This window comes from Dipodomys spectabilis, unplaced genomic scaffold (genome assembly GCF_019054845.1).
Source record: "Dipodomys spectabilis isolate Male_0828 unplaced genomic scaffold, ASM1905484v1 ptg000411l, whole genome shotgun sequence".
Taxonomy (NCBI): Eukaryota; Metazoa; Chordata; class Mammalia; order Rodentia; family Heteromyidae; genus Dipodomys; species Dipodomys spectabilis.
Window position 1 is genome coordinate 1,054,069 of NW_024871088.1, and position 15,717 is coordinate 1,069,785.

Sequence of the window (15,717 nt, forward strand, 5' to 3'; positions counted from 1 at the left end):
GGAATGGAGGGCAAGTCGAGGCCGAGTCCATCCTTGTGCTTCGACATCTTGGGAGGAGCTCGCCCTGACAATGGCAGCTCTTACCTCGCGAGCCGGCGGCAGCGAGTCCCCCTCTGCGGCAGCGGCGCGCGTCCAGCCTACGGGGCCGCGCCGAATCTCCCAGGGGACGTAACAGGCGCGCGCCGGGCGGGGCGGGGCGGGGCGGGGCGCGCGCGGCTCCCGCGCAAGGATCCCTCGTGGGGCGCAGCACTGACCACCAGTCCGCCCCGCCCCACACCTGTCTGGACCCTCAGCGAGTGGCATCGCCGGCATAACTGAGCTAGTGCTGGGAGCCAGACGCTAGTAGTCCTTTTAGGAGACAAAGAGGGAAAGCTGTGGCCCCTGTGAGGAGGGACTGGTCGCGGGGAAAGGACGGGACTCTTTGACGCGGCGGAGGGGTCCGGTGACGGCCCGGCGCCGCCATCTTTGGTTCAGTGCGGCGGCGGCGGAGTCGGTAACGGCAGCTGTGGTAAAGGAGGAGGTGGAGCCGAGCGGGCGCTGGCACTGACACGGACACTGGCACCGAAGCCTGACCATGGACGAGGAATACGATGTGATCGTGTTGGGGACCGGCCTTACTGTAAGTGAAACCTTAAGCGCTCTTCGCAGCACATCACTCCCTCTCCACCTCCGACGGCCGTGCGGACCTCGGCCGCGGGACCCATCTTCCCCATTATTGCTATGTTCCATTCGGGTTTCCGCTACCATGTCCCTGAATAGGGTCCGTCGCAGGCCGCCCTCTTCCAAACCCCCTCCCGTCCTTCTTACCTTGGCCTGTTGGACGAGAAAACTCACCCCCCACTCCACTCGAAGCCCCCAGACCCCGCCCACCTAGCCCCCACCCATCAGCTGCTTGACATCCCCTCCCATCATCCCCTTCCATCTTGTGTTCATCTCGGTGGGGATGAGGTCTGAAGCCGCGAGGGTTGAGGGCCTTGCCTGGGTTGGCCTTCATCTTGCCTCTCTGGGGGGAGGGGGGGGCAGGCACCCAGAGAACGTTCCAGAAGCTGCAACAGTAACCACATTCCTACTCCCCCACCCAGGTTTCCTATGGAGACCTCAGGCTGAATAGTATCTGCAGCCTTTGTCCTTGAGTTAGTGACAGTTACTGTACGGGTTGTTTATCTTTCTCTTTTTTTCCAACCCCCATTTTGGCTTGCTCCCCTGAGATTCATCTCCCTCATTCTGGACCCAGACACTTTCCCCATGAATATGGCCCAGAAGGCACAGCCAGGAGCTCCTGCCCTTTGAAAAGCAGCCCAGGGTGGGGCCTGAGATTTCAAGGACTGACCTAATCATCACTTCCCTTTCACTTGCCCTTTGAGGTGGGGATGGGTCTTTACCCTTGGCTCCCTGTCTTTTATCTGTCTTTTTGTGCTCCTCTAAGTAGATGACTTTCTTGCAGCTTGATGCTAGAAGACTGTGCTTGTGTCTGCTGCGTGTTTTCTCTCCCTCAGAGCTTCCATTGCTTCGCTTCTCTTCACCTCTTTGCTCAGCAGCATTATAAAGGAGATTGTGCTCAGAGGAAGTGATTTATTGCTCCTAATTTCAGTAGTGAACCGGGTGGGGTTGTGTTGAAAGAGCCGTCCATTTGGCTGGTTTGTGGTGAGGCACAAATCAAAGCTGCTGATAGGAACATGGGCAGGAGGGAGTTAACAGCAGCAAATGTCACTCCTCCCCCAGGAATGCATCCTGTCAGGCATCATGTCTGTGAACGGAAAGAAGGTGCTGCACATGGACCGCAACCCCTACTATGGGGGAGAGAGCTCCTCCATCACACCTCTGGAGGAGGTAAGACTGCTTATTCAAGGCCCAGATTCAACCTCTCACAGGGGCATGGGTCAGAGCAGCTCCTCAAGTTCTCAACAGGAATGTAGGAAGGGTAGTCCTTGAGGTTTTTCTCTTTTTTTCCCCTTCTGTTTACAGCTTTATAAGCGTTTCCAGTTGCTGGAGGGGCCCCCTGAGGCCATGGGCCGGGGTCGAGACTGGAACGTTGACCTGATCCCCAAATTCCTCATGGCCAATGGTGAGGAAGATAAAGGAGATATTGGAGTGGGGAGAGGACGGGGCGGGGGGGGGGGGGGGGGGGGGGAGGGCGCTGGGAGGACCAAAGGAAAGCAGGCTCCAGAGCACGGGCAGTCAGATCAGTGAGAGCTGCCAGAGGGAGCCATGTTGATGTTGCTTCTCCCCACTCCTCATCCTCCCACAGGGCAGCTGGTAAAGATGCTACTGTACACAGAAGTGACTCGCTACTTGGACTTCAAGGTGGTTGAGGGCAGCTTTGTCTACAAGGGAGGCAAGATCTACAAAGTGCCATCCACTGAGACTGAGGCCTTGGCTTCTAGTGAGTATGGGCCCTCTGAGCCAGAGCCAAGCTTCCCTTTGCCCAAGGTCACATTCTGCACGTGTAGTTACCACAGGCCACTTGCTTTGCAGTTCCTCTATTGTTCTTGGTTGGCACAGCAGGTTGCCAGCAAGCAAACCTACAAGTAGAGGCAACACTGGTGGGGGGGGGAGCAGGGAAGCGGGTGGAATCCTTTTTTAAAAAATGTCAGCTTTTGGCAAAGGTTCCCCTTGATCTCAAAATATCTCCAAGTGGTAGAGCTGGGAGAACTTTGTCCTGCCCAATCCCCTCTTTATGCAGATAGGTAAAGTGAGGCAAAGAACAGTAGAGAGATTAACCTCAGGTCATGTGAAGAGCTCAGGTAGGAGCTAGGGGGCCCTCTTTTTTTTTTGTCGGTTGTGGGGGCTGAACTCTGGGCCTAGGAACTGTCCCTCAGCTCTTCAGCTCAAGGCTAGCGCTCTACCACTTGAGCCACAGTGCCGCTTCCGGCTTTTTTCTGTGTATGTAGTGTTGAGGAATTGAACCCAGGGCCTCATGCATGCAAGGCAAGCACTCTACCACTGAGCCACCTTCCCAGCCCCATGGCACCTTCTTTCTTAGACTGCCCCGGTGGGGGTTTGTCAAGTGGTGCAGAGTCTCATGATTCCCTCTATAGATCTGATGGGCATGTTTGAAAAACGACGCTTCCGCAAGTTCCTGGTATTTGTGGCAAACTTTGATGAGAATGACCCCAAGACCTTTGAAGGTGTTGACCCCCAGACTACCAGCATGCGTGATGTCTACCGGAAGTTTGACCTGGGCCAGGATGTCATCGACTTCACTGGCCACGCATTGGCACTCTACCGCACTGATGAGTGAGGGGAAGCTGGTGTGGCGGGAACCCACTTGCCTCTCCCACACCCTGCCCTCCCCACACCTGCCTGCAGCACCTGCTCTCCCCCCTGCATGTACCTTGTGTTCACTGCAGGCTCACACGTTGCCTTTCCATCCTTCCCTGCATTCACTCCACATCTTTCCCAGCCCGTGTGGGGGGTGGGAAGGCTGTGCAGCTGCCTGGGTTAGGGTGTGTACAGATGCTGCTGCTGAGCCTCTTCCCTGACTCCTATCCTCCAGCTACTTGGATCAGCCCTGTCTTGAGACTATCAACCGCATCAAGTTGTACAGCGAGTCATTGGCCCGATATGGCAAGAGCCCATATTTATACCCACTCTATGGCCTGGGTGAGCTTCCCCAGGGCTTTGCCAGGTGAAGACAAACTTTTGTTTCAGTTGACATGATTACTTAGGACTAAGGCCGAAAATGGAAATGGGCTCTTTGAGCATTCCTGTAGCGTTTCATACTTGGTTCTTTGTGATCTTCATTTCCTTCTCTTCATTCCTGGGTGATGGGGGGCGGGGCACAACCCTAGTGTGTTGAAGTGCAGAGTCAAAGACAGTTCTCCATGGAGATGGCTTGCTCAGCTTCTGGAAGCAGTAGCACTGGGCCATTTTTTCTTTCTTTTTTTTTTTTTTGGGTCCGGTCGTGGGGCCTGAACTCTTGGCCTGGGTGCTGTCCCTCAGCTCTTCAGCTAGCACTCTACCACTTGAGCTAGCACTCTACCACTTGAGCCACAGCGCCACTTCCGGCTTTTTTTTTTTTTTTTTTTGCTTATGTGGTGCTGAGGAATCGAACCCAGGGCCTTAAGCATGCAAGGCGAGCACTCTACCACTAAGCCAACTTCTCAGCCCTGGGCCATTTCTTGTGGAATTGTTCCTTCATGCTACCCTCACTAACCCTTTGCAGAATATTCTGGGTAGAAGCTCCAAAGAAGCTGGAGATGGCTCCTGAGTTTATAGCAGTGAGAAATCTGGGATGAACTACTGGATTTTCTGACTTCCTCCTGCTTCTTTTTTGTTGGTGGTGGTGGTTGTGGGGCTTGAACTCTGGGCCTGGGCACTGTCCCTGAGCCTATTTGTGCTTAAGTCTACTGCTCTAGCACTTGAAGCCACAGCACCACTTCCAGTTTTCTGTTGGGTAATTAGAGATTAACGTTTCACGGGCTTTCCCACCCAGGCTGGCTTTGAATCAGGATCTTCACATTTCAGGCTCCTGAGTAGTTAGGATTACAGTTGTGAGCCACCAGCGTCCGGGTGGGGCAGTCTTTTTTATACCTCAGTGGTGGGTGGGTAGGGTGCAGTGGAATTGGTCCCTGTTGTTCCTGGGAGTGGGATTCTGCTATCATCTCCTTCCTACAGATTGAGTGCCATCTATGGGGGAACATACATGCTGAACAAACCTGTGGATGACATCATCATGGAGAATGGCAAGGTGGTAGGCGTGAAGTCTGAGGGAGAGGTAAGCCTTCCATGTGCAGTGATGTTACTGTGCTTGGGGAAGAGTTTGGTCACCTGCTTTGGGACTCTGTTCCCAAGGAGCCCGAAGGCTGCTGTGTCTGCTGATGCTCAGCCCCAAGGACCTCAGAGTGGAGAACTAGATATTCCAAAGGAAGTCTGCATAGCCTTTCCTCTTGGCAAGAGGTACTTCTCAAAAGCCCCATGCTATGTCTATCATCAAGAAAATAATGTTCCTGAGCCTAGGCTGAGGCAAGGAGTATTGTGAGTTAGAGGCCAGGTAGGATACATAGTGAAATATTGTCTTCAAAACAAACAAAACTCCAAAGCATTATTGATCATGGCCCCAGCAAAACAGTGCTGAGGCTGCAGAGAAGGGCCATGTATTATAGGAGTAGCAGTGGTGACAGCACAGGAACACTACCTGTTCTCCTTGTGGGTCAGACCTACTGCCACCCAGGACAAGGAGTGATCCAACAAGAACAAGGTTTGTGGTGCCTTCACAGGTGGCCCGCTGCAAGCAGCTGATCTGTGACCCCAGCTATATCCCAGACCGTGTGCGGAAAGCTGGCCAGGTGATCCGCATCATCTGTATCCTCAGCCACCCCATCAAGAACACCAATGATGCCAATTCCTGCCAAATCATCATCCCTCAGAACCAGGTTAACAGGAAGTCAGGTAGGCCAGACCAGAACATAACTTACCTGTTTGTTTGTTTGCCAGTCCTGGGGTTTGAACTCAAGCCTGGGCGCTGTCCCAGAGCCTCTCTGTGCTCAGGGCTAGCACTTTACCACTTGAGCCACAGCACCACTTCGGGCTTCTTCTGTTTATGTGATACTGAGGAATGGAACCCAGGGCTTCATAGCATGCTAGGCATGCACTACCACTAAGCCACCTTCCCAGTTCCAGTCCATCACTCTTCAGGGTGGTTGTGTTCCCCCTATCAGCTTTGGGGCTTCCTGTGCCATCTTGTAAGGAAACAAGTTGCAGTTACTGTGACAATCCCTAGGGATAGGATGGCTTGACCCATAACACTCCATGAGAGTGACAGCTTTGATGCTCTGTGGCTCTGGGGAGGGGCCAGTGGGCCAGAATCCTATCCAGCCCCTAGGACCCTTCTTTACATGTAGCTGTTTTCTCTGGCCAGACATCTACGTGTGCATGATCTCCTACGCACACAACGTGGCCGCCCAGGGCAAGTACATTGCCATTGCCAGCACCACAGTGGAGACTGCAGAGCCAGAAAAGGAGGTTGAGCCAGCATTGGAGCTGTTGGAGCCCATTGATCAGAAGTGAGAGCTGGGCTGAACCTGGGGCTGAGAAGGGGAGGAGGGAGGAGGAGAAGGGCGGTGAGAGAGGGGAGCCTCAATGGTAGGTGTGGAGATCAGGAAGGGCAAGGGCCTGTGATGAGTCTTCTCCATTCCCCTCCCCTTTGTCTGCCCCCTCAGGTTTGTGGCAATCAGTGACTTGTATGAGCCCATTGATGACGGTTCGGAGAGCCAGGTAAGAAGTCTATCCCCAGCCCTGGCTCTGGCTGCCCACCCAGGGACTTGGTCCCCTGACTCACCCTGGGCTGTTTGCAGGTGTTCTGCTCGTGCTCCTATGATGCCACTACACACTTTGAGACAACCTGCAATGACATCAAAGACATCTACAAACGCATGGCTGGCTCGGCCTTCGACTTTGAGAATATGAAGCGCAAACAGAATGATGTCTTTGGAGAAGCTGACCAGTGATTGCCCCGCCCTCCCCTGCCCCAGCATCCTCTGCTTCCCCCACCACATGCCCATCACCCACCTCATTGATTCACTGACCAAATCTTTAACCTTAGCGATGGTTTGGGAGATGGGAGTTGGATAGCATCCTCTTTCTTGGCCCTTCCTTATCCTAGGAAAAGAGGATTCCTCTCCTTGTGTATGTCTCCCTCCCCCTCCCCCATTCTTCTGCTCTGTTTGGGAAGGACGTGGAGGAAAAGCTGACTTCTGCCTGCACTGCTCTTACCCCCACTGTAGTGGCCTTTGGAGATGCTCCCTGCCTCCCCCCCACCAACTCTTGCGTGTTGGGAGAGAAGGGGCCCTCCCAGCACAAAATTGCATTCCTTCCCCTAATTTATTCTAATTTATTAACTGGCCTGCCCTGTCTGAGCCCGAAGCCTTCTGGTGCAGCCTGGGGGCTGTTCGAATGAGCTACCCTATTCCCTTCCAGCCCTGGCCAAGCCTAGGAAAGGGGAGGTTTAGGTGTGGCCCCTTGGAGGTTGATCTTTCTGTTTTTATTCCTTGTCTTAGTGTTTGTGTTCTCTGGTACTTGCTAAAAAAATGTGAGCAAAGCAGAAGGAGGTGGGAAAATGGACCCAGACCCACGTGCCCTGCCCCATGCCTTTCCTTTATAGTGGTGGGAAACCCTTATCTTGCAAAGTGACTGTGTCTCCTTCCCCAAACTCTAGTGTGTTTCACAGGAAACAAAACCTCTCAATAAAACTGTTTGAAACCTGAATCTGGATCTTTAGATTCATTTCCTAAAAATTAGGTGCTTGGCAAGGCCTTGGTTCCCTGTGCTGGCGGTCTGGCTTAGTCACTGGCATCAATCAGGACTACATCCTCAGGTCAATGCAAGCAAAGTAAGAGGACCAACAACTGGTGTGTGTGTGTGTTTGCACAATTAGCCTCTGGGTCAATAGGAGGCATCAGTGTGTGGCAGTGTGTCATTGCCATCCCAACACTGGTGGGAGGGGGTTATGCAGGAGGATTGTGAATTGGCCAGGCTGAGCTACATGGGGAGACTCTACTTCAAAAACAAAAAATAATTGGCCAGCCTTAAAACCATAAAGGAGGGGTGCTGGTGCGTCCACTTAGGATAAGGGTTAACATCAGGGAGCAGAAGTGCAGGAAGCCTAGGGCATAGACTTGTATCAGGAGGCCAGGCAGGGCAGGGCGCCGGTGGCTCACGCCTGTAATACTACCTACTCAGAAGGCTGAGATCTGAAGATCGGAGTTTCAAAGCAGCTCAGCAGGAAAATCTGAGAATTTTGACTCCAATTAACCAGCAAAAAGCCGGAAGTGGCACTGTGGCTCAAGTGGCAGAGGGCTGGCCTTGAGCGAAAGAAGCTCAGGGACAGCGCCCAGGTCCTGAATTCAAGCCCCAGGACCGGCATACCAAAAAAAAAAAAAAAAGGCAGGAGGAGCTTGCCAACTTCTCAGGCTATAGGAATCACGTGTTCTAGTCACGTGCTAGTAGGAGGGCGTGAGGCGGGGCCGCGCATTTCCCGGTGGCAGACGTCACGCATCAGCTGACTTAAGGGCTGCCACCACCAAGACTCAACACAGGCCGCTGTCACAGTCTCCGGAGCTGCCGCCATGGCTCAGTACAAGGGCGCCGCGAGCGAAGCAGGTCGCGCCATGCACCTGATGAAGAAGCGGGAGAAGCAGAGGGAGCAGATGGAGCAGATGAAGCAGCGGATTGCAGAGGTGCGGTCCGGGGCCCAGGAGCATCAGATCAGGCATGCGTGCGGCGCGGGCCCCCTAGTGGCGCCGCGCGAGCCCCCTGGTGGTACCGCGAGATTTAGTTGTAGCAGAGCCCAGGCGACAGGCTAGGAGAGCTTGGTGGGCGGGGCCGGCGTCAGGAGCGGGACGCTTGCCTGTAGACCTCCAGTAGGTGACAGAAGCTAGCCGGCCAGTCTCATCTGGAAAATGGGTCCAGAGTTGGACCCTATCAGAGTGTGAGACAGCTATAAAAGTTCTCCAGGAGAAGGCTCTGTTTTATTGGTGGCACTAGAACTGGACGGGCCTCCTGGCGCCCTTCATCAGTACTCAGCTGCCTGGGTTCAGGTTTCCGGCCCTCAGAGCCAGACCTCCACCTGTGTCCAGTACATACCACAGGAAGCCAGGGGTAACCCTTTGTGCGTTCACCAAGGTAGGCGCGAGGCTGTCCAGTGCTATAGGGATGAGCTAATGACAGTGGCTGAGTGATGCAGGACCAAGGAGCCCTCAGCATGAACATGAACACACCAGAGGTTTGGGGCTTCAGGGCGCAGCAGGCCCCTACCTCACCTCAGATAAGTGGGTAGCCAGGCCCAAGAAACGAGCTCTCAGGTTACTTTTTTTTTTTTGGAGGGGCGGGGGTAGGTCATGGGACTTGAACTCCAGGCCTGGATGCTACCCCTGAATTCTTCAGCTCAAGGCTAGCGCTCAGCCACTTTGACCAGCATCACTCCTGGTTTTCTTGGGGTTCACTGGAGATAAGAGTCTCTCAGACTTTCATGCCTGGGCTGGCTTTGAACTGAGATCCTCAGATCTCAGCCTACCTGAGGAGTTAAGATTGCAGACATGAGACACCGATTTGTTTTATGCTTGACACCAAAGTCTTCTAGCTCTGGCCCCATTGAAAGTGGAGAGTTTCTGGCAAGTTGAAGGTATTTTTTTTTTATCTTCTGATCACTTGGTTTAGAGACCTTGGTGAGAGAAGGACCTATACATAATATGGCTAGTCTGAGGAGAAGGAGAGCTCCTAGGAAGCTGTTGGCAACACCTGAAGGAAAATCACATATGAAGGACTGTACCCTTCAGTCATTCTTTTCTCTTTTGTGCTCTCCTGACCTCCTCCACCCACCCATCTTGGGTTTCAGAAGCTTCAACTTTAAAGGCTTGGTATGAAAAAGTCTACAGTTGTGAGGTGCTAGTGGCTCCTACCTGTAATCCTTGCTACTTAGGAGGCTGAGATCTGACGATCACTCTTCGAAGCGAGCAGAGGCAGGAAAGTCTGAGAGACTCTTATCTCTAATTAACCATCCAAAAGCTGAAAGTAGAGCTGTGGCTCAATAGCAGAACACTAGCCTTGAGCATAAAGAGCTTAGGGACATTGCCCAGGCCATGAGTTCAAGCCCCAGACTGGCACCGAAAACAAAAGGCCAGACTTAAGTAGGACTGATGGTTGTAATGCACTGAGGGAGCTCTGAGCCCCAGCTAGAGCATGAAGGGGCTAGAGCAGTTCAGGGACCCATGGGGAATGACCCCATCTGGCTCTGTTGGCACTGGAAGTGCCCTCCCCCACCAGCCGCCAACCTCACGGACCCTTCTACCTACAAATGAGAGAGGGACATGGGGCATATCTTTTCCAAGATTACACCATAGCATGCCTGCTGTCAGATCCAGGACTAGAACCTAGGTTCCCAGCCGTCTGTCATTTCCACAGTGGGGTGGCCCTCACTGGCATGCTCCCTCCCCTACAGGAGAACATAATGAAATCCAACATTGACAAGAAGTTTTCTGCACACTATGATGCTGTGGAGGCGGAGCTCAAGTCTAGCACCGTGGGTGAGCAGGGCGCACATGCCAGCCTCTCTCATGCCCAGAGGATGCTCATTTGCTGGCCCTAGTTGTCCAATCCTTCCCTCCATGTCTTCTTGCTTCACAGGTCTTGTGACCCTAAATGACATGAAGGCCAAACAGGAAGCACTCGTGAAGGAGCGGGAGAAGCAGCTAGCGAAGAAGGAGCAGTCGAAGGAGCTGCAGCTGTGGGTTCTCTCCTTTGCCTCTCAGTGGCAGCTCCTCTCCTCAAGATTCAGCTCCATCTTGGGAACTCCTAGGGGAGGGGCAGACTAGACTTCTCCATGGGGATGGGGGAGCACCATTTCTACTCTGGGAACAGGTGTAGCGTTTGTTTGGGTCTATACTAGTTTCCTCACTTTCCTTGTCTAATCCTTCTTTGTATCCCTCTGTGTCCTTTCCTTCCACCAAGTTCCTTCACAGCCTCGGTTCTTCTTTCTTCCATTCCTCCCATGGCCCTCTGTGCGTGCTGTGTGGTGGTCAGCACTCTCCCTATTAGCTGGAAGGGACTCAAGGCAGGATTCCTCTGAGGTGCTGGAGGGATCCAGCCTGTGCTGGGTGGGCTCCATACTGAACCCAGAGGTGGCCCTGGGTCAGCGAAGGGACCTTAGGCTGGAGGCATGGGGTTTCATGGCTCCCCATACTTTGGTAGGAAGCTAGAGAAGCTTCGAGAGAAGGAGCGCAAGAAGGAGGCCAAGCGGAAGATCTCTAGCCTGTCTTTCACGTTGGAGGAAGAAGAGGAGGGAGGTGAAGAGGAAGAAGAGATGGCCTTATATGAGGAGGAGCTGGAAAGGGAAGGTGAGGGCCTTGCCCACCACAGCTTCACCAGGACTTTTGGCTGTAAAGGAACAAGTATCTTCACTGTGGAGCAGGACAGGAGCACAGGGGACCAAGACTGTATCCTTCTTGAAAGGATACCGGTGGGCTTCCCCTCAAGTATCGAACGGGATGTCACAAATTTAGAGCATACCCTACAGCTCCTGCATGGGAGCCACCTGTGTGAGAGGTTGTTGGAGTGAGGCTGGTGACTAGAAAGGTCTGGAAGCCGCCCCTGGATGTGTCATGTAGACTGGATTGGGGTAGTCTGGACCAGGTTTGGCTGCTTGAACTTTCTGAAGTAATAGAAATGTTTCCCTCTTGCCATAGGGGCCATAGTTCACCATACATTTAAATTTTTATCTTGTGTGTGCTGGTACAGGAGCTTGAACTCAAGGCCTTGTGCTCTTGCTTGGCTTTTTTTCTGCTCAAGGCTGGCACTCTGGCACTCTACCACTTGAGCCACAGCTCCACTTCTGGCTTTTTTGGTGGTTAATTGGAGATAAGAGTCTCATGGACTTTCCTGCCTAGGCTGGTTTCGATCCATGGTCCTCAGATCTCAGCCTCCTGAGTAGCTACGATTACAGGTGCCTGGTTAGTTCACCAGAAATTTCTACATTGTATTTAACCCAGCTGTATAAAAAACACTACCATTGCAGCTTGTTGAGATAGGTTCAGGTCTAGTGCTAGGGGCTGTGTGCGGCAGGAACTACAATTTTGTTTACTATTACCTTATGTAAGTTATACAGAGAAGGATATCACTATGAGGCTGCTATTTTGGACTGCACAGGCCTAGAAGAAAGCCTGTCAACTTCACTATGTGTCACTGGTTTAAGACAGGTCCTTGCTGTGAAATGCAGGGAATATGCTGTCATGCGAGGCTTCTTGGGATTTTTCCTCCTCTCTGGAGATTTCATTTTAGTAACCCCATAGTGGGACCCTTTTTGAAAATTTATGTTTGTCTTCTAGGTCAGCACTTCTCAAAGCATGCTCTAGGCACCTAAGGGTCCGAGAGACCCTTGTAAGGGGGTCCTTGAGATCAAAACCACTTTGAGAATAATGCTGACATTCTTTGCTTCTTTTGCTCCAGAGATCACCACCAAGAAAAGGAAACTGGGGAAAAACCCAGATGTGGACACAAGCTTCCTGCCTGACCGAGACCGGGAGGTAAAGGCTGCCTGGCTCAGGCTCTGATATTGATCTGACCTGGTCCTTGGCCATGAATGAGGCTCTGGCTCAGGAAGTGGGGGGCAACCCTGAGCCTCACTGCTTCACCTGCTTTCTCTCTTCCTAGGAGGAAGAGAATCGGCTCCGGGAAGAGCTGCGACAGGAGTGGGAAGCCAAGCAGGAGAAAATCAAGAGTGAGTGCTGGCAGTGATAGACAAGAATGGCCTACTCCTGGGGTCCTGGGGCAGGAAGAGAACAAGGTTGAGGCCCAAGTGGTCCTTCTGCCACCAATCCCCTTGGCTACGTGCTGGAGCCTGTGGAAGCTGGACCAGGGAGGTTGGCGGGGGTGGTGCCTGGATCTGGAGCCCAACAGGCAACTCTGCTTTGTAGGTGAGGAAATCGAAATCACCTTCAGTTACTGGGATGGCTCTGGGCACCGGCGGACAGTGAAGGTAGGCAGTGTCAGACCTCCCTTGGGTTTGGTGGAAGTGACAATCATGCCTTTGGAAGCGGCTGGGGTCCTGAGCACAGTAGGGAGGATGCGAGCCTCCAGGCCCCTGGCTGGTCAAGGGTGCTTCAGGTTTTTGTCTTCCTTCCCCCTCCCTCCACCAATAGATGAAAAAGGGGAACACCATGCAGCAGTTCCTGCAAAAGGCACTTGAGATCCTGCGGAAAGACTTCAGTGAGCTTAGGTAAGGGGGGTGTGAGCCTGTGTGTGCAAATGAGCACAACCCATGGCTTCAGCCAGGCGATCCGACACCCAAGAGGACTGCTTCCCAACTGGGAAGGTGGCATGCTGGGCACTGTGCTCCCCAGAGAGGAGAGTCAGTCACATGCCTTTTTCTTCCTTCCTGCTCTAGAGCGTAGGTGGGAGCGTCCTGCCTTGGAGCTGTGGCCCAAAGGTGGAGGACACTGGAGCCCCGTCCCAGGCTCACTGAGCCAAAGAGCCTCCCTCAGAGTATTCTGGCTGCCTCCTCCCAGCCCCTTGCTCCGTGACTGCCTGGGGATGCTCTGGTTGGCCATACCCTCCTGTGTTTCTCCCTCAGGTCAGCAGGGGTGGAGCAGCTCATGTACATCAAGGAGGACTTAATCATCCCCCATGTGAGTCCTGGTGGCCCTGGGTCACACAGTGGGTGCCGCACGCCTGCGCATCTGAAGGAGAGGTCCCACACGATTCTGTGCTCTCCTAGGGCTGCTGGTCATAGAGGGCAGGGTGGGGGTACAGACAGTGAGAGAGGTTGAGGTGAGCCATGAAGCTGACTTCCTGCCCTCATGTTCTAGCATCACAGCTTCTATGACTTCATCGTCACTAAGGCCCGAGGAAAGAGTGGTGAGTGCTTCTAGCTCAGATCCCCCCCACCCCCCGCCCACAACAGGTGGGGCCTAGTATGTGGGGAGATAGCATAACCTTGCTGTCTCCTGCAGGACCACTCTTTAACTTTGATGTTCATGATGATGTGCGACTGCTCAGCGATGCCACTGTGGAGAAGGATGAGGTACGGTGATGCCAGGGCACTGGGCAGAGAAAGGTGCCTTGAGTCTGGTAGAGCAGGTGTCCTTAGCCTGGGGAAGATGAAGCTCAGGAAGGAACCTGAGATTTTTGAGGTTGACCTCAAGTAGCAAGGCCTAATCTTCTCCATTCCTTAGTCACACGCAGGCAAAGTGGTGTTGAGGAGCTGGTACGAGAAGAACAAGCACATCTTTCCTGCCAGCCGTTGGGAGCCCTATGACCCTGAGAAGAAGTGGGACAAGTACACGGTGAGCTGGCAGGGAAGTGAGCCTCAGAGCCTCAGGAGGCCCCTCTGAGGGGTCCCAGTACTGCCCTGGGTAGCTCATGGTGGAGGGCAAGACTGAATCTGCTTCTCAGTGGGGTGGGCGCCTTTTCCTGCAAAAGAACCAGAACTGTAGGAGGCTGATGCAAGAGGATTGCAAGTTTGAAGCCAGCCTTGGCTAACTAGACAGACTGTCTTAGAGGAAGAAAAAAAGATAAAGAACCAGCCAGGCTTACACCCATAATCCCAGGTACCCAGGAGGCTGAGATTAGAGGCTTATGGCTCAGAGCCAGCTGGGTATGAAAGTAAATGCATGCGACTCCTAATCTCCAATGAACTAACAAAAATCCAAATAAAGCCGGATGCCGGTGGCTCACGCCTGTCATCCTAGCTACTCAGGAGGCTGAGATCTGAGGATCATGGTTCAAAGCCAGCCTGGGCAGAAAAGTCCGTGAGACTTTTATCTCCAATAAACCACTAGAAAACTGGAAGTGGTGCTGTGGCTCAAGCGGTAGAGCACTGTCCTTGAGCTGAAGAGTGAAGGGACAGTGCCCAAGCCCAGAGTTCAAGCCCCACGATGAACAATGAACAATCCAAATAAAAATAAAAATAGGGTGGGGGGGGCTGGGAAGGTGGCTCAGTGGTAGAGCGCTTGCCTTGCATGCCTGAGGCCCTGGGTTTGATTCCTTAGCACCACATAAGCAAAAAAAGAAAAAATCCGGAAGTGGCGCTGTGGCTCAAGTGGTAGAGCGCTAGCCTTGAGCTGAAGAGCTGAGGGACAGTGCCTAGGCCCAGAATTCAGGCTCCACGACCAGACCCAAAAGAAAAAAAAAAAAAAAGAGGGGCTGGTAGGTATGGCTCAGTTGATAGACTTCTAGCCAGTGAACAGAAGCATCAGGTACCGATTTTGAGTCATGGTCTCAGACCTTTAAAGGAAGTTAAATAAATAAAGCCCAAAGTGACATGTCAGATAGCTCCTGCTTAGCTTCTGTCTTATGTTCCTTGTTCCTTGTACCTCCCCCTTGTCCTCCAACCAGATCCGGTGAGCATCCACAAGGAGGCATGGTCTCAGCTCTACCCTGCACAATCCCATGTTTCCAGGACTACAGGTGCCTAGTTCTCCTGGGATTGTGCCACAGCTTTGAAGATGAAAGTTGTCCATATCCTGGTACCTGGTGTTGCTATTACTGCCTTTTTCTTTTACAATAAAGTCTATGTCAGAGCTGTAGTATCTGCATTGTGAGAAAGTGTGTTTTATTTACAAACTTTTTCATTGCGATAACATTCACATAAAACTATTTTATTGGGCATGGTGGTGCCCACTCAGGAGGTTAAGGCAGGAGGGTTACAAGTGTGAGCAGGCAGCCAGATGCCAGCCAGATGCCCATAACTCACGCCTGCAATCCAGCCGTGAGCACAGCTAAGCCAAGTGAGAACATAAGGCATTAATCCCAGCCCCTGTACTGGCACCAAAAAATCAATTATATTCCTATAGCAATGAACAATCCAAAGCAAAATTTCAGACTTACCCTAAAATTCATTTGGAAATGCCAGACCCCAAACACTTGAAAAAGATAAAACTTGGAAGATTCTTCATTCCTACTTTCAAAAATAACCATAAATGGCTTGGAAGGTGGCTCAGTGGTAGAGCGCTTGCCTTGCATGCATGAGGCCCTGGGTTCGACTCCTCAGCACCACATAAGAAAAAAGCCGGAAGTGGCGCTGTGGCTCAAGTGGTAGAGCGCTAGCCTTGAGCTGAAGAGCTGAGGGACAGCGCCCAGGCCCAGAGTTCAGGCCTCACAACCGCAAAAAAAAAAAAAAAAGACAAAACAAAACAAAACAAAAAAACAGCAGGATCAATAGTTTGAGGCCAGCCTAAGCTATGTATGAGATGCTGTCAAGAAGGGAAAAAAAAGCCAGATGCGGGT

At 52.6% G+C, this 15,717-nt stretch overlaps 2 protein-coding genes across 2 annotated transcripts; both read left to right on the forward strand.

The window, feature by feature from the left end:
* The first annotated feature begins 460 nt into the window (after window positions 1–460).
* On the forward strand, window positions 461–7,206 carry Gdi1 (GDP dissociation inhibitor 1). The gene is made up of 11 exons (XM_042667437.1): window positions 461–619; window positions 1,723–1,830; window positions 1,966–2,065; window positions 2,249–2,383; window positions 3,039–3,237; window positions 3,497–3,628; window positions 4,618–4,717; window positions 5,220–5,391; window positions 5,861–6,005; window positions 6,162–6,216; window positions 6,297–7,206. Exons 1-11 carry the CDS (start codon window positions 575–577, stop codon window positions 6,447–6,449), a joined length of 1,344 nt encoding a protein of 447 aa, XP_042523371.1. The 5' UTR covers window positions 461–574; the 3' UTR covers window positions 6,450–7,206.
* Window positions 7,207–7,986: 780 nt separating this feature from the next.
* Window positions 7,987–15,020, forward strand: Fam50a (family with sequence similarity 50 member A). The gene is made up of 13 exons (XM_042667476.1): window positions 7,987–8,177; window positions 9,938–10,022; window positions 10,123–10,222; window positions 10,687–10,832; window positions 11,941–12,017; window positions 12,145–12,211; window positions 12,408–12,469; window positions 12,633–12,709; window positions 13,064–13,118; window positions 13,299–13,347; window positions 13,443–13,513; window positions 13,665–13,775; window positions 14,827–15,020. Exons 1-13 carry the CDS (start codon window positions 8,067–8,069, stop codon window positions 14,833–14,835), a joined length of 1,020 nt encoding a protein of 339 aa, XP_042523410.1. The 5' UTR covers window positions 7,987–8,066; the 3' UTR covers window positions 14,836–15,020.
* Window positions 15,021–15,717: the final 697 nt, after the last annotated feature.